General features: G+C 38.0%; 1 protein-coding gene across 5 annotated transcripts in view; it reads right to left on the reverse strand.

Annotated features, from left to right (window-relative positions):
* Nucleotides 1–27,425, reverse strand: part of LOC111578980 (F-actin-uncapping protein LRRC16A) — a 90,684-nt gene that overhangs the window by 31,963 nt on the left and 31,296 nt on the right. For all 5 annotated transcript variants that reach the window (XM_023286011.3, XM_023286014.3, XM_023286012.3 and 2 more), the window contains exons 4-15: nt 20,067–20,126; nt 18,251–18,372; nt 17,174–17,271; nt 16,918–16,988; nt 15,947–16,020; nt 15,698–15,773; nt 9,271–9,359; nt 8,456–8,550; nt 6,417–6,503; nt 4,557–4,660; nt 2,201–2,278; nt 1,663–1,739 (exon numbers count right to left, since the gene is read on the reverse strand). In XM_023286011.3, coding sequence (XP_023141779.2) covers nt 1,663–1,739; nt 2,201–2,278; nt 4,557–4,660; nt 6,417–6,503; nt 8,456–8,550; nt 9,271–9,359; nt 15,698–15,773; nt 15,947–16,020; nt 16,918–16,988; nt 17,174–17,271; nt 18,251–18,372; nt 20,067–20,126 — 1,031 coding nt within the window. The remainder of the gene's footprint in view (nt 1–1,662; nt 1,740–2,200; nt 2,279–4,556; nt 4,661–6,416; nt 6,504–8,455; nt 8,551–9,270; nt 9,360–15,697; nt 15,774–15,946; nt 16,021–16,917; nt 16,989–17,173; nt 17,272–18,250; nt 18,373–20,066; nt 20,127–27,425) is intronic.

Genomic DNA, 27,425 nt, shown 5'->3' on the forward strand with positions numbered 1-27,425 from the left:
AGTGTTTCCTCTCTCTGCATTGGTCTCACTATTCTTTATTTCCTATTATATTTACTGAACTCTCCTCTTCCTCCCCTCCCCTCCAGCTCCCCCTATTCCCTTGATGCCAGATCTAAACTCCCAGGAGACACACTGGAAAGAGGAGATAATGACAGAAGAAACCTCCGCCCCTCATCCATCTGTTACACCAACATCTTCACACACAGTTTAAATCCACTCAGGTTGAGTTGTGATGACACTTAGTGACCAGCAGGGGTCGCACACCAACACACAGACTGATTCTTTGGGAAAAAACAGGAGCTCTGAGGTAGTTTCTTGGCATTTTTTTTTGCTCCTGCCTTATGTTTCTTCACTTGGGTTCATTTTTCACTGCGATCTAAAGTCCTGCAGCTCTATGGGAACAGAACAACCATAAAGAACTAGAGAGAACTCAAACATGTCTTCTGTGCAGTACAACAAGATTATAATGTCATGATTCATAAAAAGAAAAAAGAAATGTCGAATTTTGTTGATTATTTATTCTACATAAATTCAAATGAGCTGGAATCAACATGTACAACGTTCCAAGTGTCCACAGGTGTCATCAATTCTGGAAAAAAATGTTGGCTCAATGTGCCTTAGACATTTTAACTACTTACATTTTTAAAATTTTGGTCCCTTGCTGTCTGCTACATGTTTGCACAACCTGCAGTTCAGCCAAGTTCAGTCAAAAAGTCCCTGAATTTTTTTGCCACATGACTCTTGGTCAAAGCGGAGTCATTTATGGCTTAGTGGTTGTGGAGAGGAGAAGAGAATCTTTTTGTTTTTTACAGAATCTGGTCAGTGCAAATAGCCTATTTTCTACAAATTTCAAATGATTCATGTAGAATAATGTGGTTTTAATGAAATGTCAGGATCTTTAGCTTAGATTCCTGATAGAAAGGCTGTTATAAAGTTGAAAATCTGAGGATTCTTTTTGTTCTTATAGTTTCTGGCTCTGATACATGGTGTGATTTTGTTGACTTTTTTACGTTTACACACGAAGACACTGTACAAACAACAAGAGGCTGAACAGGCACATGACATTTCAGACCTTTTTCATTTTTAACCGGTTTGTGATGCAGCTACTTACTGATGCTGCATTTAGGCTCTGAATTCACAAAAAGATGCAAATTACTACTGATGTCGTCTCAGCTGTGATTTCCAAAATGTTCAGTGTAGGTGCAAATGTTAAACAACATAACCGTAACTTTAGCTGCATGGCTGCTAGATGTTTTATTTAATCATTTTAAAAAACACCATCCCTTATTAAAAATCACATCTAACTCAGTGGACTGACTGAACCAACCATCCACTCAGATGCACACAAAGAGGCTGATGATAAGCTTTTAAAGGTAGATAAATCAGTCAGAGTCAGTTTTCATTTTGATTTCACTGTGACCACTGCTCTCATTTGTAAAATTTACACACAGTTCTAACTACACCCATGATTTAGTGTCTTTTCAACAAATTTTTAATGGAAATTTTCCTTCTGTATGGTACTTATTTCCCACTGACTGTATTGAGTTGGAGAAGATGCAACACTTCCAGTGTTTTCCAACAATCATGACTATAAACGCTATAAGAAACAAGCTAGCCAAAATCAAATTTCCTCAGCGGGTTTTTGTTGTTTTTTTTTTTTACCTGTGAGGGAAGACGCTCTTTGACATGTTGAGAACTGAGAGATGTTGGACTGATCCTCGCAGCAGAGCTGAGCAAACCTGGAACACACACAATACGTCATTAAAACATTTAACTGTGAAAGTTCTGCATAACTTATTGGTTTAGAATTTACATTTTTTATACTTTTTCTTCAGATTTTCACTCCTGCAGTGTGCTTAGAAATGTGTATTTCCATGTGGCTCTATGTGAGAGAAACATAATATGATTTAGAAGCTAATCAATAATCTGTTAGCCTGACAGCTGGCTACATCTCAAACTAATCAATGAACTGTGTTTGGCTCTCAGACCCACATCAATACATCACATAGAGTATTCAGCATGAGACTGAGTGGGTGAATGAAATGAAATTACGCTGCCTGCAACACAAATGAATGCCAAGCAGTTCATCGTCTTCCAGCGCTGCACAACGAGGTGCAACTATAACAGCATGCTGCTTGTTAGAACACACATTTAGACCATTTATTCACCTCATGCACCTGATTGGATGTTCCTGACTCACCTGGTCCAATGAGCAGTCTGTGTTGGAGAGGTCAAGGGTCGCCAGGCTGTTGGGTTGACCCAGGAAGTGGTAGAAATGCTAAAATAAAAGCATCAAAGCACAGTTCTATGTTAAAATGGAATAAATGTCTTTTCACATCCTGTTGACTAATCAGGTTTTTATCATATTGAAGGTAATGTAAGAATGAAAAACATCTGAATTTCCTTGTGTTGTAAATATCCAACCATTCAAACAGGCTTATTTAACATCAGGGAAATAGTAATAGTAACTTTTGTTTGTGTGGCACTCTTAAAAACAAGGTTTACAAAAATGCAGGGTCCCAGAAGTGAACGTAACAACAGTAAAGAAAACAACAGATACAAAAATACAGAATGCAGTATGTCATGATTAGGAAATACACATAAATAATGACATCCCTTAGAAGCAGGTCTAATAAAATGTGATTCATGAAGTGACAACTGATTCTACAGCTGTGTCTCCTCAGGCAGCAGGTTTCAAAGCTGATGTGACCTTTAGATTGAAGCCTCAACTCTGGACCAACCAGAAGATCCACCAACATTTCTGCTGTGTATCCTGGAGCCAGAAGCTGACATGCTTTACAAGTGATCAGCAAAATCTTTAAATCAATTCTATAATAAACAGAGAGCCAATGGAGAGAAGCCTGGATCAGGGCAATATTTAAACATTCTGGTGACTTTTGTATCTCACAAAGGATGGAGGTCCAGTAGCTGCAATAATTTGTGTCTCTAGAAATCTGCTGGATTAGATCATATAAATGTGTAAATGTTTAAACATGATTTTGCTGACTGTAAATGAAAGAAAAAAATTAACAAGAGATGGCATCCTTTCTCCAGGAACTGCCTGCAGGATTATTCACATTAATTCATGAACTTTGCTAAGCTGTGCTAAGCTAACCAGCTGCTGGAGCCTGTTGCTAATGCTGAGAAGCTACAAAAACAACTGGAACAAGAAAAGCACTCAGAGAGCGCAGTACTCCACCAAGGCTGCTCAGTCGTTGTATAATGTCCAACAGTCCTGATAAGTCTGCAGCGGTGGATTTGTAGTACGATCGCAGTCATGTGATCGTCAGCAGGCAGCTGACGTAGCGTTCACTTGTTGTCATAGTTACAGTGACACCATGCTGCTGTCTTGCAATGATACAGAAATCTTTAACAAATCTGTAAATCCAGACTATAAGCCACATCACTGCCAAAATCTAATCAGTTAGTCCTTATGTCATTTCTGACCTTCCCTGAAAATTTCATCCAAATCCGTTAGTCCATTTTTGAGTAATGTTGTGCACAAACAGACTAACAGACGGACAAACATATGCCGATCATAACAACTAGACTTTATGTCTATGTCCTTGTCTGTCCAGAGGTGTGTAAATTCACTGAGTGAAACTGAAAAGTGTCAAATTCTTTTTATGTGTTTGCATACTTCAATAATTCGATAAAATTGGAGACATGACAGCAGCCAGAGCTTTAAATATGGACAATGCTGCAAAGAAGCAACAAATTCTAACATGTGGATGCTGTGGAACATCCATATGAAATATCCTCACTATCTCTCTACTGTTGCTGAATTATGGCCACTATAATGAAATCAATTATGAATAAAGTGTGGGTCTCTGCAGATGATGATCAGCAAAACACTGTGACCACCAAAATCCAATCAGTTCATCCTCCAGGAGGATTTTTAGCTTACGAAGGCATCTAACTGATGGTTTTCAGGTTGCAGCCGTGATGAGAGCTGGTTGAAAGGTGCTTCAGTCCCACAATCCCTTGCAGCAGACCAATATCAACAACAACTGCTGTCTCATGATAATACACTGTAGTAGAAGTGAAGGTTGTCTTTTCTCATGAGCTCTCTCTTACAGCTTCCTTTGATCACATGATGTCACCCATTGAGGTCGAGGAAAAGTGTTCAAGAAAAGACATCTGTAAGTTTTTGACTATTCAATCTCAACCTGAGTGAACATGTCTGGCAAATTAGAAGAAACTACCTTAATATGTCCCTGAAATATTGTGTTCACAAGAACTGGATGGACTGACAGTGAAATAATTCCTCTGGACACACCTATCTGGCTGCGGTTTCTCTTCCCTGCTTTTATCTGAGTGGATTTTGAACTTTCTGAAAAGAGGCTTTTCCTGCAGAGTGACACCAAACTGATCTGATCTGATGTGATCTGAAGCCTCCAACCAGATCAGACTCACTGATAGCAGCTCTGAGGGGGATCAGAGACTCCCTGAGTGTGAGATTGTGTTTACTGCAAAACCAGAAAAAATCCCCGCAGCCAGTAAATCAGTTTTTCTTCAAATGTTAATGCAAGAAACAAGAAGCCATGTTTGTGTACCTGCATGTCGTCTCCTCGGAGCAGGTTCCCTGAGAGGTCCAGATGGACGAGGCTGCTGGGGATGGACGGGTTGGCACTCAGTGACTGGCAAAGGCTGTTCACCCCTAAAACACACACACACACACACACACACACACACACAACGTCAGCATATCACAACCCTCACATCTCCACTTGGCATTTTGACGGCATATTGAAGGAAACGGCAGCGGAAATGAGCGGCGGGTGAAGACAGGAAAGAGCTGGATCAGAATGTAGAGAGAACGGAGCTTCATGGTTTTAGAATGCGATACTTTGCCTTTACTGGTGGAACACTACATTAAATATGAAACAGTCTCTCTTTGTTTAAGCTCTAAAAAATCCATGACAATAAATAAATTAACCAGTTCAACCCCAAAGCCCATCAGCAGCTTTGAAAGGCAGGTTGCATCTTTTGTCAGAGCCAGAAATGTAAAAACACAAAGAATCGTCAGATTTTCCACTTTCAGCCTTTGAACTAATCATTACAATGTGCACTTCCATCAGGAATTACAGCTTACAATCAGGACATTTCAACTAAATCCTTTCATTCAACATGTCTCATTTTCAAATAATAGTAAAAATAAAGCATTTGCATTAACCAGACTGTAAAAAAAAAAAATCTGTGCTCTAAGCACAACCTAAAAGACATGACTGAGCGCTGCGACTAACAGTTATGACAAAAATTCAGGAACTGTTCAGCTGAACTGCTGGCAGTGTTTACACAGAGCACAGAAACACATAAATGCCAGCAGCAAAATATCAGTAGTATGTAGAGACAGATGTTTTTGTTATCAGTAATTCTGTGTGTTATTTTTGCACCACTTTAAGCCATTACTTCTTTGCACATCTTCAGCAATGTGCAACATCAGCTACAGTTTTTGTAGTTCTCAATACACCAAAAACACTATGTTAAAAAACATAAGCTCGCCTTATTTGTTCTGTTTCCATGAAAGTGCAGGACTATATATCGCAGAAAAAAGAGCAACAAACACCAGAAACTGCTCTGAGTTCAGAGGCTGAATAATTATCTAACATCAAGCTCTAAAAAAAAAAAAAACCCTTGAGATGCTTCAATCCTTCACTGATCAGTATGTGTTTGACAGGAATGTTCATTTCTACGGTACAATGAATGTGTCTGATATTGACAAACTGCATCACGTCTATCACATGACTGACACACTGAGCTCTTTAATGCTGTGAAATCCTGTCTGCAGATAAAGACTCGACTGTCCAGCGTCTGATTGGATCCAAGCAGATGAAAAATGACTGGAACATGAAAACCAGACCTCTGCTGTTGCTCTGGGACTCAGATTATATTATCAGTTTAAACAGAACAAACCCACACATGGCAGCTTTTTATTGATCCCCTCAGAGCAGAGCAGGTTTACTGTCCCTGCAGACGCTGCACAGTTTACTTTGGATCAGGACCAAGAAGAAACTCAACCTGCAAGTAACACAAATTTAATGCAGAAAAAACGTTGAGAACAGCTAGAAATCCTCTGAACTGCTTTTACACAGTCAAGGCTTTATGTTTTTTCCATCGTGTATAAACTGTGTGGCTCCACCGGTCTATAGAGCAGCATTCACACAGATAAAACATGCAGACTGTTCACAGATTGTCGCGCTACCAACACTTTGCAGATCCGTCTCTCACTTGCAGCGTTAATGACGCAATAATTAAGTGTCATTAGCGTCGCGGCAGGAGTCCGATGAGAGAAGTGGAAGATATGAATTACTGCTGCTCGTAGGGGAGCAGAAAAGAAAAGCAGGAAACGAGAGAGCCTGCAGATTATAGCACAACATTTATATTATTATTTTATATTTTAATGAGTCTGTTACCTTTGGGTGATAGTGAGGTTTTGGAGAAGTTTAAATGCTTGAGCCCCAAACGGAGTTTGGCAAACTGAGCAGCCAGCGAAGAAACACCTGCAGCAGGAAACAGAAAAGAACATCAGTTTATTCTGGACAGTTTTAACTCACAGTGCTGCTGTAGCTTCTTTCTCTCGCAGTCAAGATATTTATAAGGATTTTCTATATTGATACAAAGCATTTTGCACACATATTCAACACAGATATGCTTTGATGTCCATCACAGTTTATGTAAATGCCTCTACATTACTGCTTTATTAAAATCAGATTTTATTTCAACCTCAAACCCTGTTGTTGTGGTTGAAAGTCAAGTTATCTGTCAAAAAGGACATTATCATCAAAACTACACCATTAATCAGAATCAGAACCTGTAAAAACAGACGGAATTGTTGGATTTTCAAATTTACAACAGAGTTCTGTCTGAAAACACAATTAAATATTAACTTAAAGTCATGGTATTTCATCGAAATCCCTTTATTCAACATGTCTCAATTAAAAATTCAGCCAAAATAAACAATTTGCATGAATCAAATTCGACAAAAAACTAAAAATTCTGCACATCTCAAGACAACTAAGAAGACAAGAGTGACTCAGCGGTGACCAACAGCCACATGACAAAAATTCTGAAAGTTTTTGGTTGAACAGTGCAGGCAGTGTTTACACAGAGCAGAGAGGAAACAAGTGTGGGAGCTAATTAAACATGCGCATTGATGAATATCTAAAGAATGTAGATCTACTATTTTTGATATATTGGCAGCACCTGAGGACACTTGGAAAAACAATGAAAATGTAAATTTCAGATGTTTTCAATTTTTGTACTTTAAATAATCAAAGATATTAAACTTTTGTTTATTCTTTTTTAGGATTTATGGCATCACAATTTTATTATTTTGTACAACCAACAGCTCTCTTTTCTTCATGTTGTTCTGTTTCTATGGAGCTGCAGGACTTGAAGAAAACAGTGAAGAAAAATGACACAGGAACAACTCCAGTGCAGCTTGTGGACTTACTTGTGAGCAGTCAAAGAAATGGTGAGTTTTATATAAATATAAAACACATTAAGGGGCCTTTCATTTTCACCAGATCTTGTTGGTAAATTTTACATGATGACAAATAAACCAGAGACCGATGAGCCCCAGAAATCTGTTGCATGTTAACATGTGACGGCCTGAATATTTGGTGGAATCAATCTTTAATTCACGTGTCCTGGATAGAAAGGAGCTGATGAAATATTAAACTTCTTGCAGTGTAACATGGGAACATAGACTGGCTACAGTAGCATATATATAACATATCATATTAATATCAGATATACAGCTGTGACAGACATGGTGGAGGAACTGAAGCCTGATCATCAGTAGAATCGGATGAGTAGTAAATACGGCAGCTTCATTTGCTATTTTGACTTGAAATCACCTTAAAATTCCTCACAATTAGTCCAAAAATGACTGAAAATTGTCCAAAACTACTCAAACCTGTTCAAAATAACTCAAAATGTGCCCAAAATTACTCAAAATGTGGTATTATGATCCCAGAAAGTTGGATGGATCCTTATTTCCTACTAAAAATACAGTCTTTGGTCAACATTTTATTAACTTTTGAAGCTCTAACATCAGTAGGATTTGATATTTGGAAAGTATGACAAGATTCCAGCTTAAGGTCACAAAATGTCTCATAGATGATCCAAAAATGACTCAAAATTCTCCAAAATTAGTTCAAAAATAACTTAAAATTGTCCAATATTGTTCAAAATTACTAAACTTTTTGTGATTTCCTACTAAAAATACGGTCTTTAGTTGACATTTTACAGCAAAGGAAGTATATGGAAACATTTACTTGGAATATGGCTGAATGTTAAAGGTTTAAACATATTCCAGTGTTGTGCATCATTTAAGTACTTGGAGGACATAAAGAAAGTAGGAGAGTAGAGCTGGATAGAGGTAGAACAAACAGAGGAAGGACAACAGCTCTGAGATGGATCCATAGTTAGGGTAGAACAGACTCGCTACCTCGGTCCTCCAGCGGGTTGTTGGCCAGATTAATGGTGGTGAGTCCTGAGCTGGGGTTGTGGCCCAGAGCAGCAGCCAGCTTCTGGGCAAAATCCCTGCAGATAGTGAAAGAATGGATGAAAAAAAAAAAAAAAAAAGATCCATTATATGATCAATGAGCAGCAGAAATATTCTGTTCAGGTCACAGCAGAGAAAAGCTGAATAAAACTGCACTAAGAGGTTACAGTAAAAGTGGTGAGGCAGTTCTGCCAGTAAAACCTTCTTAAACAGCTGAATACACAGAAATGGCATAAAAAAAAAGAAACTGTGTCAGCACTGAATTCAACAGAAATTGACCCAGAGGAACCATTTTCCTTATGGACATCCAGCCGGCATCACCAGAACTCTGTGACAAAGCTGCAGCTGTCAGTTTGAGTATTTTTGGCTTTAAGTCAAATTTTGGGGTACATGTCTAACATTTAATCAGTTTGCATAAACACTGAGCTGTTCTCCGTATAGCACGTTCATTTAGTTCGGGAATTTCTTATACATAAATTAAAAAAACGGCTATAAAAACGTATTCAACTTTCAGCAGTTAGTATGGGTCAAGCTCCAAAACAAATGCAAGTAGCTTCTTCTGCTAGACCCTTATTGTGAAACATCTTTAAATCTCAACACTGACTTTTTGAAAGTTTCCTCAGAGTTCTCCCTTATATATTTATTTTATTAACTTATTTATTACTTACAATAATAACTTCAGGCTACATATAACTCGTTATGTGTCTCTGAAATGTAAAATTCCCTGATTATCCCTTTAATCATTTTTATTCTCTCACGTTTTGAGTCCTGCGTTGTCCAGAACCAGCTCCTCCAGCCGACTGGACCGAGACACCACCCGAAGGATTTGCTCGCACACATCTGCAGACTGAACAGAACAGAATGTCAGGTGACTTCACACCATTTACAAGACAGCAAAAACAGAAAGGACTGTCAGATTTTCAACTTTCTGATGCTCCTTGAACTACTCGAATCGTGATATTTTGTTAAAATCACTTCATTCTACATTTCTCAAGTAAAACTCTGGTACAAATAAACTGCTTGCACCACATTCTTTAAAAAAAACAACACCAAAGAAATCTGTGGTATTTGGTGAAACTGTAAAGCCATTAGTGACTCAGGGAGTTTTCGGCTGAACTGCAGGCAGTGTTTACACACAGCAGAGAGGAGACATGGATGATAAGAAATTAAATATGTAGGGAGCAAAATATTTACAGCATATAAAACCACCATATTATCCAGTGTCAGTAACACTTGCAACTACCGGAAAAATGTTAAAAATGTTGATTCTAGTATTTGTTTTAAATGTTTTTTGCAAAATAAATAATCAAATCATTTTTATTTTAGTGCACAGAAGACATTTTGACTTTGATCTACTTCTGTCATGACTGTGCTGTTTCCACTGAGATGAAAACTTTGTATTACAGTTAAAATGACCATACAGTAAGTAAAAATGTGACAGGAACAAAACAAAGTAGTTAGTTCTCTATACTAAGACTGACGTAAAGCATGAGAAAAAAAGACATTAAGAGTAACACCCAAAGCTGTGCAGTCGGTTTTATCTCTGATCCATTAAAGTACTTTTCTCCACTATTTCTAACCAAAAGCACAAAAATATACTAATTAACTGAAGCAGCTAGGAGGCTTAAAAAATGCACTTTTATCTGGAACAGTGAAACTCACTGACTACAACATTCAAGGTCACAGGAACAACACAGAAATGCACTTTTTAGTTGATTCCCTCAAGTGTTTCTGAGCAAAACACTCCAGAAATGTGTTCATTTATGCTAATTAAAGCTGCAGAACGTGAAAGTGAATTCTGCGTGTTCCACTTAAAGGCCAGTTGTGCGTGACAAAGACAGCTTTACATGATGCTTTACAGGAGGACGCTGGTCTGAGCTCCACAGGAGACGAACCCGAGGGAGCCGAAGCACTCATATCTGGAGAAAATTAAAGATTCAGCAGCTGGATGTCGACGGCCACCTACATGTTCACTGACCCACTTCAGTGCTGCGTCATGCTCAACACACAGCTCTGCAGACTGACTCACAACACAAACAGTTTCCACTCTGGTAACACAACTTTACTGGACCATTATGCTGTTATTAATCTTCAGAGTGACGTTCCAGCTATAAGGGGCTGATTCAGTGTGGACACAACAGAGGAGGCATTGTCCCAAAGAAAGAGGGGAGATAATGGAAAGAGACAGAAGAAAGCGACTATTGTTCACGTGTTTACATTGTGAAACTATGAGTATTAAAGAAGAGGAATGAAGGATGGAGGCAGCGAAGGACAACACATATACAGAAGAGGAGATATGAGTGTAGCGAGGGATGAAATGGAGAAAAGAAGTAGAGCAGATCACACAAAGAAGTCAGTATTTTCCACAATAACCCTGCTGGTGACGGCATGTGGATTGTACCATTTACACTCGTTAAATACCCGCCTGGTCACGCTGGGCGGTTCTGACCCGGTTCTGCTTCAGACTCGCACCCTGAGGTGATCTGAGGCCTCCTATCATCCTCCTCATTCCTCAGCATCCTGATTAGACCTCGACACAAACAGGCTGATTGAACTGAGCATGAGCAGCTAATCCTGCAGAGTGTGTGTGTGTGTGTGTGTGTGTGTGTGTGTGTGTGTGTGTGTGTGTGTGTGTGTGTGATATTATCCAGTCTGCTGATAGAGATGGTTATTCTGTGGCCTGAAGGCTGCAGATTTAATGTTACCCACTTCTTCTTTTCTGCAGATTATTTCTTTTCTAAGACTTGTACAATATCTGCTACTGTTTCTGTACTTTTATTCTAATGTGTGCAATAGCTTCATGTGCTTCATGTTTTTTTAATATTGTAATGTAATGTATGTCTTTATAACTTTGAAGCACCAGGTAGGAATGTCACAACAAAGGCGTTCTTCTTCTAACAGTTCACCAGATGCAATAGTTTAAGCAATGAAATGTTTAGTTCCTCTCCTGTCAGTCTCCTGATTACTGAGAGTATTCCATTCATCAGAGTTAGAAACTGTAGTAGAAACAGAAAGAATGATTCAATTTCCAACTTTCTGACAGTCCTTCAGCAAACTGTGTTGGTAGTTCTGTCAGAAAAATTGGGATTTCCTCTGAAAATTAAGCAAAACTAAGCTTAAAATTGTTATGTTTTTTTCAAAAAATAATAACGGATTAACTCTCTAAACCTCAAAACCCTCAGAGGAGTTTAAAAGACACTTATTGTAGCCAGAAACTATAGAAACCGAAAGATTAATCAGATTTTCAACTTTCCGAGAATCCTTCAACTAATCATGTGTGGTTTTCTCTCAAAGTATGAGGAAATCTAAGCTTAAAATTGTGATGTTCCCTCAAAATTCACTTTGATTTACATCTTATGATATATTAATCGAGTTTTTAAGCCTCTGAACCTAAAACCCCTGCATATGGGTTTAAAAGGCATGTTATCTTTAAAAACAAAAGTCAAAATGGCTCCATTTATTTGAGCCAACAATTGCAGAAACAGAAAAAATGGTTGGATTTCCAATAGTCCTTCAATGAATCGTATGTGTAATTTTCTTTGAAAAAAATGAACAAATCTACACTTAAAATTGTGGTATTTCCTCAAAATCATTTTATTCTTCATCTCATCAAATATCAATTAATTCCTTAACCACATAAAACCTCAAAAGCTTGCAGATGGGTTTAAAAGGCATGCTGTCTATTTAAATAGTCAAAATTATTTCATTTGTCAGACCCAGAAACTGTAAAAACAGAAAGATTTTCTGGACTTCCAACTTTCCGACAGTCATCCAACTAATCGTGTGTTTGGTTTTCTCTGAAAAACAATATGCAAATCTCACCTTAAAATCAGAATATTTCCTCAACATCCCTTTATTCTACAGCTCAATGAAAAATGACAGTCACATAATGCAAATTTAGAGCAGAGAGGAGACGAGTATTGAGCCAAATCTGAGCGACAGAGGAAAATCAGACCTACTGGATCAATAAAATAAACGCAGCATGGCTCAGAAACAGTGAACAGAGGAGCAAGTGGTTGGACATTCAGCATGGTGAAACGTCTTTCTACAGCTGATGAGCAGAGTAGAGTGTTTAGTAGCTACAAGCGGCTGTAAAGTCACATGACAAGAGTTCAGGGACTTTTCGGCTGAACTGTCAGAGAAGACAGCATGGAAAAAACACATCTAAAATATGAAGAATTTCCATTTTCTTCCAGCATTGGTAACACTTGAGGTCACTTTTTGTGAAAAGATAAGTTAAGATTGAGCTTTTTTCTCCCCATTAACGATAAGTGGCATTATAACGACCAACATTCTTTCCAGCCACGGCCGTGCTGTTTCCATAAGGGCAAGGGAATTTATACTGTGCAAAAAATGGGCTTGCAGTAAATATTAAAGTGTACGAAGCAATAAATAAATAAATACACTCATTTCCTTATTCATCTGGCATCTCTCCCTTTGACCCGCTGACCTCAGTGCTCTGCATTCTGTCATCACTTTCTCTCTTTCACTTTCTGTTCCTGTCTTGTATTTTTGTCAGACTTCTATTGTTTCCGCTGGCACAGATTAAGCTCAGGTCATATTAGAGCTTTTATTTCTGCAGCTTCGTCATTATCACTCCTCAAACACACATAGGAACAGACGGGGGTATATAGGAGACTGGACCCCCGTATAAAGTAAGCAAATCACCATTCAGTCACTGTCCAAACATAACAAGTGGCATCATCACTAACAATACAAGGAATCACTCTACTCAGGGTCCATTATAGGACAATAATCTCCAACAGAAAGGACCAACGTTAGACTTTGCCTGCCTGAATGTTTGAGCCTAAATCCGCACGCTGGATGTTAAAGTCGATACAAAAGGAATGGTGTGTGACGGAGGCGTGAGATAATTGTTTGGACGGGGGGAGCTGTGTGTGGTAATTGGTGAGACCGAGCGAAGCCTGGAGAAGTTGAGCTGGTAATAGAGTGCTGCAGGGGGGCAGAGCCAAGACATGGAGCTCCTTTGTCTCGGCTGGATTAAGAGTCTTATCACACAAGAACATTGGACTGATCCTCGGTCAACAGACAGGAGGAAACAAAGGGGCCGATACTGTGCACCGGCAGAGACATACAGCTAGAGGTGGAGAAAGATGAGCGTTGGTGAGGGGAAATATGCAAAACAGTACAGCAAGAGACAAGAAATCATTCATCATCCATCATCCAACCAGGTTTCACCCAAACTGGACCAACCAGGTGCTGAATAGTACCATCAAAAGCAGAGTAATAAAATTCAATCTTCTGCCCTTCATCAGAGTTGGGATTATTGCTTGATAATATCTGAGCCAGAAACTGTAGAAACAGAAAGAATGATGGGGTTTTCAACTTTCCAATAGTCCTCTAATGAATTGTATATCTTTCTCTATAATATTGTGGTTATTTGAAAAAAACTAACAAAAAACTACACAAATCTAAGCTTACAATTGTGATATTTCCTCAAGATCGTCTTATTCTACGTCTCATTATATATTAATTAACTCTTTAACCCTCTGAACCTCAAAATCCTGCAGAAGGGTCTGAAAAGCATGTTATCCTCAAATAAACAAATACATAAATACTGCAGAAACAGAAAGACTGATTGGATTTTCAACTTTCAAATAAATGCAGCAAAAACACCAAACAGAGAAGTAAGTTGTTGGAAGATACATTCAACATGGTGAAATGTCTTTCTACAGCGGATGAGCAGAATAGAGAGACAAAGTCTGGAGAGGTTGTAAAAGTGTAAGTAAATATCCACAGTATAAAGAGAGGCACTTTTAATAATATTTGGGATCATAGCATGACAATCCCAATTCTCATTCAACTCTGGCTGCATTTTAACCATTGTCAATAACAGTATCAGCCTCCCAGTTAGCATGTTAGCATTCTGATGTCTGTCATTAAAGCTGCAGTGGGCAGAAATCTGGAGAAGCAAAAACAATAACCACTGTTCTGAACTCCAAAAAGTCAATTTTCATTTCTATCTCCACCCTGGATTTTAAAGTCCTCCATCTAGCCGACTGTGCCACCACAACCTATTCTCCCTTTGCAACTCATACCATCTGATCTGATCACCAAAAAGCACTGTGATTGGTTAAAATGTCCCGTCACTGGCTAGATATGCTAAAGCCAAGACAATATGCAGAAGTCTAGTTTCCTCTGAGACCATCTAAATTACTAAATGCTGACAGGCTAGTGCTGATTTTTGCTCAATAATGCCTAAAGAAAAATAGCCTGCTCCAGCTTTAATTAGAGAATTTACTGTCACAGAGCAGCTGGCTTTGGAACGGACAAGATTTTCTTTCTTTGGTCTGATCAGCTGGAATCTGGGACCAGTTGATGGGATTTAACCAACACTGATTAACAACTATTCTCCTCTGCAGGAACTTGTGGCCATTTTAAGGCATCTCAAGCTTTCCTGCATGTTCTGACTCCTGCAGAACCTTTTCCAAAGAGGAAAAAAGTACCTCTGAGCGGCTCTGAAACATTGCTATGCAGGTTTTTGATTCTGATCGGTTAAACTTAGAGAAGACAAAAGGCGGTTTTTCACTGCAACTGGAAACAACACAGCTGAAAAGTTGACACCATCTCACATCTGGCCCGAGTTCCTGCAGTTGGATTCAAATGAATTTATTTTCAATTTTATTTATTTATTTATTTATTTATTTATTTATTTATTTATTCAGCACAGATTCATAACATATGTCATCTCAAAGCGCGTAACATAGTGAAGTACAGACCTTAGAACTATAAACAGAGAACAGGAAACCCAACAACCCAAAGATGCCTTTGGATTTCCTATGAACAAGGGTGGGAAGGAACCAAAAAACCCTGGGAAAGCTAAGCTGCCTATTGATGCAGCAGGAACCACAGTGCTGTAGTAGAGCAGCAAGGAAGTGAGAAACACATTTACACAAGTGAAAGAAGGAAACTGAGCTTTCCTCAGTAGAAAACTCTGGTTCAGGATTAAAACTGGACAGAAGACTGACAACTCATCCTATTTATCCAGCACAGTGATGGAGAGTTTACAGATGTTTGACAGCATGTACAGAGGTGAAAAACATGTTTTTCTGTAATATTAAGTGTACCCTAAAAAAGCTCAAAACAATCCAACAGCAGCAAACTACAGCCTCAGAAATGACCACACAGCTGGATCAACAGTTCCGCCTTCATTCGGGAACCTACCAGTTTATAGTCCTTGGTGGAGAGTTTGGTGAACCACTGGTTGAACTCCAGAACTGCGATTATAGCGACCAGATCCCTGAAAACGAGGACAGAAAAGGTCAGAGCTATGAAGGTTTATGGTTCTTTATCAGTTCCACCCTAACGCTACATATTTACAATAAAATAAATCACGTGGCTTTCTTTTCCTTTCTTTCTTTTTGTTTTGTGCCTACAGTCAATCATCTGTGCACAACTGGAATTTTCACTCACCTGTTCTCCAGGTGGCTGAAGTCCTGCAGGTTGAGTTCTCTGGTGTCTTGTGTCAAATAGATGGTGTCCACATCCTGCAGAGGGAACACTTTATTAAAGCTGGTTCTATTGCACAGCAGACTGACAAAATTCTCATTGGTCAGACAACTGGTGGTGTTTCTTTAGTGAGGAGAAAAGCGCTGCAACAATCCAGCAGAAATCCAGGATTTCATCGCTACTTTGAGTAGTGGCAGGAACAGATTTTCTGTGAGCTCTCCCACACTTTCACAGCTTTGAACTCATCAAACCTTATGGAGATTGTTAGTGTATGAATATTTATTCAGAGTTGGTTGAAAAACTAACTAATAACATTTCTGCGGTGTGGCTGCATGTTTTTCAAACGGATGGACAAAATAATCAATAATAAACTTTGCAAAAAGCTCAACAACTAACCCGGTAGACCACATAAAAATAGTTGACTTGTCTGCTTTATATTCGTGTGCTTCTTCACCAGTTGCTATAGTTCTATTTTTGTAAATCAATATGTGCAAGTGCACCACTGTGTCATTTCAGTACAATATAATCCAGTTAAAGTGATTTAATATGCTGCAAACAGCTTTTTATGTGTATTTATAGTTCATTTAGGCTGATAAACCTAGCAGGTAGAGCTGATTTAGTTTATCTACAGACAACATGCAGAGTTGGACGTACGATCTGCTTCGGTTCTTTCGTATGCTGACTGCTGCACTATTGAACAGAATGGATTAAATATTTACAGGAGAAAAAGACGTGTTCTCTTTTGGACAAGAAGCAGCATAAAAAGATCTTGAGACACAGAGACATGAAGGAAAGGCTGCTGCATAGATTCATATGTTGTTGTGGTTGTTCTCTTAATGAAAACACTTTATGCAGCTTCATGTCATCCAGCCAGCAGCACAGTTGAAGCAGAATCTGTCAAAGCTGTGAAGTGAAATAATGCAACTTGTACTCACCCACTGCACCTCTTCTCTGTACGGCAGCCCCAACCAGTCACACACACACCTGTACATCTGAGAAAACCCACCTGAATGGGATCAAACACAACAAAACACGGGCGATCTGAGACAAGTTTTCTGATTTAATGAGAAACCAACATTTCTTCAGCCATATGAAACTACAGCAGCAGTGTAGAGACTTAAACCCTTCATACACACAGAACAGCAGCATTAAAATGTAGAATCACGCAATAATTCAAGTCGAGGTTCCTACCGCAGGGTCCAGGTTCTGCCGGTTTGTTGTTTTCCCACAGAGTCTGCAGAGACGGCAGCCGGTCCGGAGGCTCCATGCAAACCTTCTTCATCACTTTGCTGAGCAGAAAATACTCTAATTGTCAAAAATGAAACTAACTGAATGGTAAAAAAGCTCCAAAATACAAACGTCAGCCTCTCGACTAAGAGTTTGTCTGGTTCACATGGGGAGGTTATGAAGGTTTATGGTTTTATATCAGTGCTCATTTCTGCATTATATTCATACTTCCTGTTCTTTGCAAAACATAATACATCAGATTCACTTCAGTGTTGCAGCACAAATCAGTATCTCCAGATATGTGATTTTTAAAATATAAAATACAGAACGTGTAGCTGTGATGTGCAACCTGTGACTCATACAGATAGAGCAGAGTATGTGCTAAACCAACAAGAATTATCTGAATTAGGTCATGCAGGAAAGATCTGAGAACTATTATCAATATCATTTGCAATATTAGTTTTCTCAGTAGTTTGTGCAACATCAGTTTCTGTATCGTGTAGAATTCTGTCTGCATGTGCATAATGTAATTTCTCAGGTGCAATATTTCATTATCACGTGTGATCTTAATTATTACTTCAGTATCATTGCCAGGTTTATTTTTTATTGTTTTGTTCTAGTCTTGTTTAAGTTTATCTATTTTATTTCAGTAATGTATTCATATCTTGTTGCTTTTCTACTTTTTAGCCACCGCATTTAATTAAGATAAGATTAAACTTCATTAATCCCAAAGGAAATTCTTGTGCCAGATGTTGTTCAAAAAATACAAACTGATGTAACATAAGAAATGCTGTGAGTAAAAAGTTAAAAAGCCATAAGATATAAGTACAATACATTACTGAAATTAAATAATAAAATAAAACTAGTAAAAAAGTAATTCTGGAAATTTTGGAGGTTTGATTTAGTTTTTTCTGGGCAACATCTGTAAAAAGAATTTCCTTCAGGATGAATCTAGTTATATTTTATCTCATGGAGTCAGATCTGTATACATATATATCTGGTGAATTTAAATGCATAAAAAGACACAGATGAAGAACTGACCTTGGAGGTAGACCAGGACAAATCTTCAACAGACAGTTTCCTATGTGAGCCACCACCTCATTGACCTCCTCTGTAGAAAGCAGCTTCAGAGAGAAGGAGCCACGATCGTACTCTATAGAGAGCTACACAAACACAGTGTTCATCAGTAATTCAGTCTGATTTCACAGAATACAGTTTGTGAGAAAAAACCATGAGCAGTGTTGGGATTCAGTTTCCATGCTTGCTTCCTCTCATTTCATATTCAGCTTCTCTGCTCCCATGTCAATCCACTAAATCTACCAGCTCATAATTTAAGGAGGAGAATAAATCTAACACTCAATCACAGCTGTATCCCACATCTCTGCGTTGAGCAAATGTAAAGATTTAATGACTTTAACCAGGACCATGTTCACCGCAATTATGCAAATGCTGCTGTAAGGTGAACCGAGCCTCTTCAATATGCCAGCTTTAGCATAATCCTGTCTGGTGCAGTGGAGACCATCAGTCAGATATTAGCAGCGCTGACATCCGTCCAGACGAGCAGCAGCAGAGGTTCAGCTGCAGCAACACTCTGGTTACTGACGGATTATCATATTTTCTAGGTAGATTCTGCAGACTGACGGCTCAGCAGCTCCGGTCAAAGAGCCAAGAGAGGCTCAGAGCAGATTGTGTTTTTGGTTTGTCATGTAGTAATGAGTTTCTAAAGATTTGTCCATCGCCTTCTCACTAATGAATCTGCTGTGATTCTAAAGCAGAGAATTTGGGTTTAGGTTCACATTTGAGCAAACATCCATCCTGTTGAAATGACCCTCAGTTAGAGGAAACTCAATCTCAAATCCCTTGACAGCACTGGAAATAAGGGCTGAATAAAAAGATTTCCACTTCAGCAATAGTTTTCTATCTACATCCTAGAGCAAAAAACATTTGGACCACTCACAAAAAAGCAAATAATGACAATTACATTGAGATTTGCAGGACTTAAAGGACCTGCTGCTAATATTTTAGTGTCAGATGCCAAAGTTAACCTTCAGGTCTTGTAGAGTTCTTTACAAGCTGGAACTGTTTTGGCAGCAAGCAAAGAACCAACAGCACATTACAAAGTTTTGCTCATCAGTGTAATTCTATTAGTTTATAGTACAATGATGAAATCAGATAAATATAGTGTAACATTTCTTCTCCAGCGTTCTTCCAGAGAGACGAAGATGTCCCATGGCCAATCCTTAGAATGGAGATCATGTTCACTCTTGCTGTTACACAAATACATAAAGTCACTGAGATTTTGGAACATTAGATAATAGTGATTATCTCAGCTTGATTTCACACTAGTGCACCAGCCGGAGGTCATCAAGCCTCACAGAAGACGTATCACGGTGCCCCTTTACCAGCTAAGCTGCTACAATGTGCTCTGCTTGCTGCCTCCTTCGGTCGCTACAGTATTAAATCGTAAAAGGCTCCACCTGGCTGTGCAACCAGGTACTACAGCTAGTTTACAATACTTGAAATCTGTCAGCAGATACAAAATATTAAAGGATGCAGATACATTGAGACAAAAAATAAATAGACTTGATCGGGGCATCCTTAAATTAGACTGAAAATAGTAGGAACAGTGAGCTTGAAACACTGAAATGTAAAAAAAATTGAACATTTGTGGTTTAAGAATGCTGGAGCTGTTTTAGTAGGTGTTTTACTGAACTTTGACTTCACACTTAATGAGAACAGTATTCATCTTTATATCTAACTCAAACAAGACAACAAATTTCCTAAAATGTATAACTTGAATATTGTGGCGCTGTCAGAGAGTGTTAGACAGTGTTGCTTTTGGTGTAAAGTTGTGTACCTGTGTTGGCTTGTTGCAGGCAATTCCCTGGATCTCCAAATAATTAAAGGAGTGTTCCACCTGAAAGAAGAACACAGAAGGCACATTAAGTTGGAGGGAGCACAGCTATTATCTGAACTGGTGCTACTGGTTACTATGGTACACACACAGTGTAATAATAACTATAACAATAATAATGGTATAAAGTCCTATATTAAACCTCAGAAACCCAAAACCCGCATGTTTTCTTTATTTAAAAAAACTACCAAAATGACATCATTTATCAGAGCCAGAAACTGTAGAAAGAGAAAAAAAATTGTCCGATTGTTGAATTTCTAACAGCCCTGAATCTATCATGTTTAATATATGTTTCATCATGAAAAATGACCAAACCTAAGCATGAAAATGTGATATTTCTTTAAAAGCATTTGATGTTTCCTGAAAAATTCACCAGTAATAAAGCGGTTGCACCAGATTCTGTGTAAAACAAGCCATGATTTTCTCAGCTGCGATCAACAGTCACTTGACAAAAATTCTGAGTTTTCAGGTTGAACTGCAGGCAGTGTTCCCACATACAGACTGAGAGGAAAAACAAACCTGCTGGATCAACAAAATAAATGTAGAAGGGTTCAAAAAGAGTAAACAGAGGAGCAAGCTGTTGGAAGAAACATTCAGCTTGGTGAAACATCTATTGACAGTTTTCATTCTTTAATCAAAGAATGAAATCCTGTGATTAGATTTGACTATTTGAGGTTCATGTGCTCCTGTACAGTATACATACAGTATCTCTAGGAGTGAATAATACATGGATAACAGCAGTCCAGTCCAGTGACTGACTGTCTGAGGAATGCAGTGTACAAGTGTGTCTGTTTCATAATTAAAAGGCAGAGCCGCAGTAATTCCTCTCTCAGAACATTTCATCACTGACTCACACTTTAGCTAATGTGTAGCATCAGTAGGTTCAAGCTAAAAATATCACACTTAAAGCTGATAAACTCTTTCATCCAGCAGACCTGTATCTCAGTGTGTAATGTCTACCAGCTGGATTGTATTAAACTATGCATACTCTGGTTGACATATTCTACAACAATTGTTTTGTTTGGGTTAGGTCTTTTCATTTTCTATTTCTGTTTCATGAGAGCATCTCAGGACAAAGAAAACAAAGAAAAGCAGTAGGTCCTGCCTCCTAATGCCTAAAAAGGAAAGAAAAACACTTTATGTGGGATGGAAACCTGTGCATACAAATCTAACACCACACAGTTTTCCTCTACACATCAGCAGAGCAGCGCCTGAGGCCAGGCAGCCAGGCCAGACCATCCCAGACTATTCCAGACTATTCCAGACTATTCCAGGTGGGCGCTGAGCTCCTGAGGCTTGGCTCAGAGATGAGAGGAGGGAATCTGTCTGTCTGCTGTCTGAACAGTCTGTGTTTCTGCCTGCGGCGGCTTATTCCACCATAAATACACAACAACGCTCCTGGTACAGTGTAAACACACAGAAAACACACTCCAGCATCTCCATTCAGTGTTTAATGAGTCTGACAGACAGCAACACAAAGGAGGAAATCAAAGCTCAGCTAATGACATCTTCCTCAGACCATTATTATCAATGACAAGGAAACACATGACAACAGCAGAAATAGAGAGAAGTCTGATTGAGGTATTAACTCATGAAAGAAGAAATAAATACATCCTCCATTAATATAATACACTCTGATCTTGTTTGCTGCTTTAAATTAAGCGTAAGGTGGTTTTATTTCAACTAATTACAGCAGGATTCAGGTAGATGTTACAGTATAACTGACAATACTGAGTCATCCTTCTTTTATATCATGTAAAATCATAAGTCAGAACCTTAAATGGACAAAGTATCGTCACAATACAGATGACGCAGGTCAAATGTTTGGAATTTCACAACAAAAAAAGCATTTTTTAATCACATTTTGCTCACTTAAGGCTCATTTTTTTCTCACTGTGGTTCATTTTTCACTGCAATCTAAAATCCTGCAGCTCTATGGGAACAGAACAACACAAAGAAGGAAAGAGAACTCAGAAAAATGTTTTCTTTGCAGCCTAACACAGTTAGAATGACAACAATCCTAAAAAAAGACCTGGAATCCACATCTACAGCATTTTTCCAACAGATGTTACCAAGACTGAGAAAAACATGATGACTACATAGCCTACTATATTTCACTATTTCTATTTTTAATTTGTTTCCATGCTCGCCTCCTATCTGCTCTGTGTGAGAACAAAAAAGCCCGAAGTTTTTTCACTTGACTCTGGGTCGCAACTGAGTCACAGGTTCATAGTTGCGCTGAAGATTGCAGAATTTTTGTGTTTTTCTAGAATGATAATGTAGGCTTTACAAAGAGACATGCAGAATAAAGGGATTTCGATGACATATCATGATTTAAAACTTGGAACTGGAACGGTACATCACCCACTACAAGGAGTTCAACGCTGCAAAATCTGATCATTCTTTCTGTTTTGTACAGTTTCTGGCTGTGAAAACAGTAATTTTGTTTTAAAGGCAGCATTCCTTTAAAACTTTCTGGGGGCTGTAATTAAATATCTGTATCCTGTGACACATCAGAGTCAATATCACAAGATATTCCTGGGTGGCCAAAGAGCATCTTAAAACTACAAAACCAAAAATGATTTGTGATTTTCAAGTGTATAATTTTATGTATACTGTTTTCTCAATAGTCTGTGCAATATCAGGTTCTGTATTGTAACATGTAACGTGTAATACTTCATATTTTCATTTCTCAGGTGCAATATTTCACTTTTAATTGCAACATTGTCAATGTAATGTGTAATATTTAATTTTCATGTCATTATTCACATTCAATATTTTATTGTCATGTGTGTTTACATATTATTTATTATCTCATTATTACTTTATACTGTTCTACTTAAGCTTTAATTTAGGTTAGTTATAATAATTCAGGAACAAAACGTGCTTATCATATTGCTTTTCTATTTTTATTCACTGCATTTCTTATGTTATGTCGTTTTGTTTTTTTCTGAGCGACATCTGCCACAAGAATTTCCTTCAGGATTAATAAAGTTTATCCTATCTGATCTTATTGCCTATTTTTCTGACACACAGGCTGCACTGTACAAGTGCAGTATTCTATATATAGTGTTGTACAAAAAGTTCACAGTAACTATGGATTTTAATGTATTTCTTTACTGCAAACTTTTTTCTATGTCCAGTGTTCAGACTAAGTTGATGAAGGTCAGTTTATCAGTGTATTAGTTCAGCCAGTTAAGAGCTGATTTTGCAGTCAGTGATGAATCTGACCTGCAGCCAGCAGAGGTTTCCTGCTGGGAGGTGAGGAGGAACCAAAGGCCTGAGTAATTGCATTGTTCACTCATTCGTTCACTGTCCGTCTGTCACTTCAACTGCTCAGACCATTTTCTGTTTGCTGTATGTTCATGAGTGGTGCAGGACATTATTTTATGTGCAATCATGAACGTTTAGGAGCAGTTGGCTTCTAGTTGAGGTGGTTTGCATTATGTTAGATCTTAGGGGTCAAAGTCATGACCCCCCTTTAATGCTGCACAGATTATTGTTTCAGCACTGACACTGTGAAGTGCAATGTGAAGTAAATTAACTCAAACAAATCTGCTACAAAAAGAAAACTTTCAGGGTTTTTCATGATGAATCTACAAGAGAAGTTTGACTCATAGACCAGTTTACGCTGATTTATGGGTTCTTGGTTGTATGAAAATAGTTTTCATTAACTTTATTTAATGGACATTGTATTTGTTGGCATGCAGGATAAGGAAAGATATTGGAAAAATGAAGATCTGGTTGCAAACGTCAGCTGTTAGTGTATTTATATCAGCAGCACAAAGCTCAGTACGTGTGTCAAGCCTGATCTGAATGGCACCAAAAGCATAAAACTGTTTTCAGTGTCTTTTATCAACTTTTTAAAAATCAATCATTTTTGATGCAGATGCAAAATCACTACAATCATTCTAGAAGAATTATATCCAAATAGTTATTCAGGTTATCTGATGTCTGTATCAATCTGTATTACAATACTTACTGCAGAGAAACTAAATAGTACAATGTCAATTGGCATGTATAATTGTGATAATACATAGAGACAAGGGAGCATATAGGTGTGTAAGATATACAGCTACGAGAGGCTTCAAAGTTAAATATAGACCAAAATCTAAAGATATGAAGCTTGTGTTCAGTCTTTGGGAGACTCTGACAGACATTCAGGCCCTGCAGCTTCTCAACAGAAGCCGAATCATCAGACAGAAAACCCCAGTGAGAAGCCTTTATGGAGCTGGAGGGGTTCCAGTTATTAGCAACAGAAAGTGTTTATCTGAGAGTTTCTACTACAGAACAGTACTTCTACATGAGGGCCCTGAGCTGAACAATACAAACAGATGAAATCCAACTACAGTCAGTTCTCTCATGTCCCTTCACACCACTTTCATTTTTCATGTTCACATACAGAGTAGAGATAAAAACATTGCCTCCAGTACATTCAGATAAATTGACATCCAGCAGATTGAACAAAGCAGCTTTTAGCAGAAAAACAGAACCTACAGAGGCTGTAAGAGTCATTAGCTCATGTGTTGGAACAGCGAGCAGAAGCTAATCTTCATTTGCACTTGATTCATCTCCATTGTATTATAGATTTCATATTAAAAGAATCAATACAAGGAGATAGAAGCTGTAACAGTCAGCTGTTTTAACGGAGGCTGGCAGCTTCATCTGTAACATCCTGCAGCAAGAACCCACAAAAAAACATTCTTCATGATGAAGAATCTCATAAAATGAACAATAAGTAATTAAACCATTTTTAAAATGTTCTGGCCGTTTTTTTGCTCCTGTCACAATTTCACTAACTACTGGCTCTTCTTTTTCTTGTAACATAAAGTTCTGCACATCTATGGAAACAGAACAGTCAGGGCTAGAGGCAGAGAGAGCTCAAAAATTATTGGTGCAGTATGACAAAGATATAATACCACGAATCATGAAGAGAGAAAAAACAAAACTTGAATTTATTTGATTATTTAAAAAAATCTGGGGAAAAAATTTAATCAACATGTCTAACATTTTTGCCCTCAGCTGATCAGCAGAATAGTCCTTGAATTTTTTTCATGTGATTGTTTATCACAGCTGAGTCAAACATGGCTTCTAAATAGAGCTGAGAAGCATAGATTTTTTAGTGTTTTCTAGAATTAGGTTACTGCAAATAGTTCATTTTTGCTGATTTTTCAAAATAAAACATGTAAAACTGAAATGATTTTGATGAAATATCACAATGTTAAGTTTATATTTTGTTATTTTTTCCATCAGAACTGCAAATCACATGGGTAGTTCAAGGATCTAAAAAAATCAAACAATTTCTTGAGTTTTTACAGTTTCTAGCTATAAATTTTGGTGATTTTTTGTAAAGATAACAGGCCTTTCAAATCCCCCCAAAAGATTGTGTGATTAATAGAAGATTAAACAGCAAAAACTGGCATTTATTACATCACTGTCAGTATATGTGCTGAATTATCTGTTGGAAGCTGCACAAAACAAGCTAATAAAATCAACATGTGAGGCTCTGGGAATCTGAGATGAGCGTGTTTCATTGTAATACACTGACTGAATGATGAAAATAATCCTGCAAAGACCTAAAATGAAAACCGATTCATTGCCTGTGCTGAGATAAAAACCATCAGATTCGATTGGATTGGAACAGTGGTGATTCCTGCCGTACAGTGGTGACTGGGGGAGGAAGAGGGGAGAGATGGAAGTAATCTGGGTCGTTGTAAAGAAGACGAGGATGAGGGTGAGGAAGGTGAATTAACGGCTTAAAGGAAGGAGAGCAGAGTGAAGGTGATCTGTGGCTGATTGGAAGTTTACTGCAGCAGGAATGAACAGTGGAAACTGGATGAGACATACAGGAGATACGGATTAAAAAGGAAGGCTAGTTCTCCATGAAGCAGGTGTTTAATCTCCGCTGGTCGACACACAGATTTATACCAGATGAGGAGCAGCTAAACAAACCTGAACCTGTAGCTGCAAACATGGCGTCATGTGAAACCGTTTAAATGTTCTGTATGGCCTCCAGTAAAACTATAAATCTGTTTTCATGCAAACAATCGATCCGCTAAACCGTCCCAGAGGCATCTTATTGACTGGAAAACACACAGCTGTTTGAAAGGTTCCTGGACCTGCTACAAGACATGATGTTATTATGGGATGTCATGAAGGGAACACTGAGTGCTGCTTTTTCCTATCAGGATACCTCATAGGTCTGGACTTCTTAGATTGTAGTTTCTGTCTCCTCACAGCTGTGTGCAATTCTGTGAATCTGTGCATGTGGTCAGACTTGAGGGTGTTTTATGGCATTTTTAATTACTGGTGCTTAAAGCTCAAACACACAAAGGTCACTTAATTACATTTTGTGTTTCAATGAATCACCATCAGACACTTAAACCTCTGAACCCCAAAACCAGGTGGATAATTTGAAAGGGATGTTTTTTTTCCAAGAAAACGTCAAAATCACACTGTTCATCGAAGTCAGAAACTGTTAAAATAGAAAAAAAATCCCATTTTCAACTTTCTACTGTGTGTTTCTGTCATGAAAAAAAATTCAAATTGTATCCTAAAGTTGTAATATTTCATCTAAAATGTGTCATTCTACACGTCTCATTCAGAAATTCACCCAAAATCAAATCAAACAACAATATCACCAAAATTACATCATTTATCAGAGCCAGAAACTGTAAAAAATAAATATTCTACAGGCTCTCAGCTTTCAGATGTTTCTCAAACTTATCATTTCTAATGAACTGTTCTGTGTGGAAAATTAATCAGATCTAAGCTTAACATCATGATTTCATTCAAATAATTTTCATATGTGTGATTTTAATTTAAAAAAAGATAGTTGCAAAAGACAAACTACTCGTATCAGAGTTTCAAAAAATAAATACAAATAAATAATAAAATTCTGCATTAATTGGCACAACCGAGAAGCCATTAGTGATGGTGCTGCGACCAAAAGTCACATGACAAAAATTCTGAGATATTTCAGGTGAACTGCAGGCAGTGTTTGTACAGAACAGAGAGGAAACACATATGCAAGAGAAATAAATAAAATAATGAATGAAGAAATAAAGAATATAATAAATAAATGTATACAAAATTAAATATGTTAAAACTGCACAAAAGACATGTTAGAGTTCTCTCTACTTCTAGTCACATCTGTGTTGTTTCCATAGAGGTGCAGAATGATAAAATTTGCCCAAGGTGATTAAAAATTTAACTGAATCAAAAAACACACAGAAACAGGGTTAATAAAGTGTGTTAACAACCCTGACTGAAAGGCCCATATGCTTTAAGAACTAGCTACTA

Source organism: Amphiprion ocellaris, chromosome 9, assembly GCF_022539595.1.
Source record: "Amphiprion ocellaris isolate individual 3 ecotype Okinawa chromosome 9, ASM2253959v1, whole genome shotgun sequence".
NCBI classification, from domain to species: Eukaryota; Metazoa; Chordata; class Actinopteri; family Pomacentridae; genus Amphiprion; species Amphiprion ocellaris.